The 5,000-nt window shown below is 39.7% G+C and overlaps 1 protein-coding gene across 1 annotated transcript in view; it reads right to left on the reverse strand.

Annotated features, from left to right (window-relative positions):
* The window catches only part of LOC137996986 (vesicle transport protein SFT2B-like), a 16,823-nt gene that overhangs the window by 116 nt on the left and 11,707 nt on the right, over window positions 1-5,000 (reverse strand). The window contains exon 8 of the mRNA XM_068842653.1: window positions 1-1,828. This exon is cut by the window's left edge and continues 116 nt beyond it. Within this exon, the coding sequence (XP_068698754.1) occupies window positions 1,789-1,828 (40 nt within the window). The 3' untranslated portion in view covers window positions 1-1,788. The remainder of the gene's footprint in view (window positions 1,829-5,000) is intronic.

The following is a 5,000-nucleotide window of genomic DNA, read 5'->3' on the forward strand; positions in this document are numbered from 1 at the left end:
CTGTTTTAAAATCATTTTCATTTACCTGCTACGTGGCCAAAAATTATGTAAACTTGTAGCAACAAAAGGAAGAGTTGGCCCAAAAGGGATGTGATTGATTCTACAACATGGCGACTATGACATTGCACAAACTTACTCTTTTCTTACTTATGGACGAAAGTTTACTTTGCCTTTTAAGTTGGCCTTTTCTATATTGTTGAGGGTAAACACAGCTTAAAATGTCGTAGATGTATGGCCGTATTCAAAATTCCATGACTCCGCTAAAAAATGACCGGTGTCACATCGGACTTGGACCCCCCGCGGATTTGGACTCCCCGGTCCAGATCCGCTGGCGGTTTTGGACCCCCCGGAAACTAAGCATTCTTTTGATTGGTGTAATATTTAATCGCATGGGCCCAAGGGCGATTAAGGATTAATTCCACGCCTATTTCCAAAGTTTTCACAAAATTGCCCTTGTCGCGAAGCGACTTCTTTTGTGTTATAGCAATTGTTCTATTTATGAAACCGCAGAATTTCTTTCCCATTTCTTTCTCACCTCAAAGAAAGTCTGTTAGAATAAATATCAAGAAAGGTTCTTGTAAAGCGCCGACCCATTTAAAATATCAATTGAAAGAAAATGAACTATAAAAAAAACGATGCTTTCAAAGACAAGATGTGTTTGCATCTACTTTACGAAATGCCGCAGCGCGTGCTTTAAACAACTATTACTGAAACTCAAGCCTAACTTCGCTTTTTCTCTTCATTGAAAATTAATATGAGAATTCATGACTCGAGAACTTTGGTTATAAAAAAGGAAAAATCTTCTGAAGCCTTGTACTCAAGTAAACTTATAAGATCGCGTCTTCCAACCAGGAGGTGTTACTTCAAAAAGTGGCACCTCCTTTGTGGAAGCGCCGCCCATTCAAACTATCAAATGGAAGAAAAAGCAACGCTTTACAAAAACGTCACAGCGCGTGCTTTCAAAAACTTTAACTGAAGCTTAAGTCTGACTTTGTTTTTTTTTGTTTCCCTTATTAAAAAGATAACACGACACTTCTATGAATTCCAAGTGCGTTATTATTTTAAGCTTCTGTAAATTCGTTTCTACATACTTTTATACGAAACGCCGCCGCGAATGCTTTTCAACACCAAATTAACTGGTTTAAGTCTTTTCCTCAAGTTTCCCCGATCCAAAATCTAACTCTGTATCGATTAACAGTTAAATTAATAGGCTGTAATATGGGACGTCCACGTCCGCGAAGGGGGACTAAATCCGCTCGCAGATTTGTACCAGGGGGTCCAAATTCGCTAGGACACCGGTTTTGGAAATTCATTTTTGATTTTTAAAGGACAGGAAATTACGTCTGTACAAATAACAAAGCTTCCGAACATCTCATGTTGCCTCAAATTTCGCGGCAATTTGAGCTGAAGAAGTATGGATAGAAAAGTGAAGGGTTTGTACCCAATCTATAAATTTAGTTTACGGCCATTGTGGCTAGAATCTGTTCGCCATTCTTCACGAAAATAATGTCAATGCAAGTGCCTTCTTAAAGAAGTTTTTGCTACTGAAATGCGTTGAACTTGAGCTAACTTCGGCCAATTTAACATAAATTCACTGGAATTTAGCCGTGTTGCCCTCAACTCCCCAAAAACGCAATATCGCGAGAGGTCTAATAAATGATTATCGCATAGAGCTAATGATCTGACGTTACTTGGCTAATGCCAATGGAAGTTAGATGGGGTCAAGAACACTGAAATAAAATTTCAAAATCAAAACAATTGGCGATAAAGCTCTGAAAGTTTGTTAACCTATGCAAAGCAGCCTGTGACGCACTTCTTTACTGCGTTCCTGCAAACAAACCGAAAAAAATTGGATGATAAGTTCTTGCCTGCTTCTACAAGGGACGACCAATTAATTAAAAGGGACACTGATTGGTTTGAAATCAGCTTATTCAATTTGTATGTAGCCCAACGAGTGTAACTTCTCAAAACACCCTAAACGGGTCCGAGATGAAAGATCCGAGTTGATCCGCCGGGTCCGACTTTTGTACCGGGGGGTCCAATTCTAGAGGGGTCCAAATCCGCTAGGACACCGGCGGTGCATGCCTCATCCTAAACTCTTCAGGTGACAATATATTTCGCATTCTTGAAAATGGATTCAGAAGAAAGTGATTAAGGCGAACACTACCTGGACAAGTAACGGCAAAATACGTAGAGAGGGTCGATTTGCCACCCTGAAAGAATAAAATGGCTGACTGTTTAAGCGTTAGCCCTTCATCACTCTAAAGGGTTACACTCAAAACATCAGCCTTTCAATCTTTTCACAGTGGTAATTCGACTTGTAGCAACTCACAGTTGATAAAACCACATTTTCGCCTTTTACTCTCTCATCCACACAGCACCAACCAACACAATCATTTTTCTATTGCCTCGCTCCAAGGCTGGCAATTTTTTAAGCCATTATTCCAAATCTGGAGGACAAAACAATAAGATTGTTTTGCATTTGAAAGGTTTGTTTATCTCAGGAGAGATAACAACCATTGCTTTGTCCTCCAGATTGGAATTACTAAAATGGGTCTATTGCCAAAAACCAGAAAAACCCTGGTTGACGTTTGAAAAATATTTTTAGGAATTTTTTAAAATGACAGAGCGATATTTATCCAGGTACTCTGGATTTCCCCTGTCCTAAAAACACAACCTGTCATTTGGCCCATTTCTAAACAGGTCCCAGGTCGATGCCTCGGCCCCAAATACAGTTGACATTTAAATAAAGTTCAGTTCATTGTTCATGAAAGATGTTATGCATCAACTGGGAACAGTTGGGATCGGATTTGAACCAATGACCATCCGTGACCTAGTACGCATGCTCTAATCACTGAGCTCCTGGAGACTCTGTGGTGAGCAAGATTTACTAAGATTTAAGATTTATTTAAGATTTATTTAACAATTATTCCTGAGTCAATAGCCCATACGGCCGAAGGGGCTATTGACTCAGAGGCCATGAGGGCGAGAGGAATAATTGTTTTAGTAAAATCCAACTAGTTGGTCAAAAAAATATCGAAACAAAACATCTTTCGCTAGTTAAAGCTAGACTTTAATTGTTGTTTTGGTTTTCAAAGCCGGCGCTTTTCGCTACTAGTGGGCTATAACAAATAGCCTACTAGTAGCTCAACCAATCAAAACGCAGCATTGGTAATAGACCACTAGTTGGATTTTACTAATATTATTTATGCACTATTTCAGAAAATAAATAACGGACATAACACTTAAAAAAAGAAGTAAACAAACTAATTATACTTGAGTGAGAAAAAGTGGAAAAGTGCGTAGTGGATAAAGTAGCAAATGCTTTCGAGATGGCCACTACCACAGGAATTAAATGAAAGAAAAAAAAAACATATATGTATAGAAGTGCGCTGGCAAAATAGATAGTACAGAAAAACATTAAATTAATAGTAATAAATTGAGAAATTGACAAATTTACATATATATACAATATTATTTACAAGGGTGAGATGTGGGTCATATATGGTTAAATTAGACTATGTGATTGCGTGATGCAGGCGTAGTCTGTACCCACATTTACCGTCTCCGCCATGATCAGCAAAGTGAGCACCTCATCCGACTCGCTACTGGGCTCAGAATGTGTGAATGATACGTTATGTTTTATCCTTTTGTCATTGGGCGAGAAGTTTTCTTCAGTAGAGGATGTTGAGGAGCTTTTCAAGTTTTTTCTTTTAATATTTCTGTCCATGTGCCATATCCAAGAACGGAGCTGACAAAAACACGTCTACTCCAACATCTTGCCCGACCCAATCTCCCCTGATCAAGTACAGATGCTCTACGGAACCACTGAGCTACTGGAGACTCTGTGGTGAGCAAGGGTGAATGCCAAAACTAGACCAAGTGTTAGAAAAGCTACAAAAATTAGAAGATCAAATTCAATCAGTGGACAAGAAAGTAAGGGGTAAGGTCGAACGTTCGAGGTATTTAAGAAGGAAACAGAAACGAAGATTAAAGAACTTGAGGATGGATTGAACTTCGCCAATAAAGAAAGAGAGTCGTTCAAGAAGAAATTTCAAGAAATACAGAATCAAGTTCACCTTCTAAAAGACGAGAAACTGTATATGGAAGTTTATCAGCGGCGTGAGAATCTTCCTTTCTTGGAAATTAAAGAAGAAAAGAATGTAAAAGAAGAAACGAGGGAGGTTTTGATTGATTTTTTAAAAACGGGGCTCAGTATGGAAGATGTTGATAATTTAGAATTTCACAGGGTGCACCGAATTACGGTCGTTTCGCCTACCGTCTGTTCGCCTACGTCTAGAGTCGATTCGCCTACGTCCAATATGTTTAAACATATGGGGTAGAAACTTAGCACTTCACATTACACTCTAATCAGTTAAGATTGTTTAAAACAGTTGATTCACCAACTTAACGTGCGGTGTCGGAGTCAGTCGATTTGACTCGTACTTGGTGCGGTGAATTCAAACAACAAATGTTAGCCGTCGCTTTTGAATTAAACAACAGATCATTGGTGGTTAATTCTAATACACTTAATGAATGTGGGAACGTTTAGGTTTTTACTAGCTACGAGCAGATCCATTCAGAAGGGAGCAGCAGCTGTGTAGTTGTGAAGCGTTCTTGTTGCCGGTCTGGTACTGCCCCCGGGCGTCGAACAGTTTCTACTGAAGTTGACTGTACTTTCTTCTCTGGATCCGCTTTAACTTCTTATCTGATATAAGCTTGATGGTGATAGAAGTTAGGCGGGCTTCACGATGAAGGAGTTCGATTAACAGGTAAAACTCTAATCTGCATTTGCCACCGGCTCGGCGGTTCAGAGTATTGTGCCACTCCTCTATATCATTGTTTGTCCGGATTGGTTTCTTGAATACACTCCAATCTCCTGGATGTATTCAGTCAGGTTGCGGAGGGGCTGGGTCTCTGCCTGGACGCTGAGGTGCACGAACATGGGTCTGATCTCGTGGTGAGGCAAGAACGAGCTAATTTCTTAAGTACCATGTCCA

This window comes from Montipora foliosa, chromosome 3 (assembly GCF_036669935.1).
Source record: "Montipora foliosa isolate CH-2021 chromosome 3, ASM3666993v2, whole genome shotgun sequence".
Lineage (NCBI taxonomy): Eukaryota > Metazoa > Cnidaria > Anthozoa > Scleractinia > Acroporidae > Montipora > Montipora foliosa.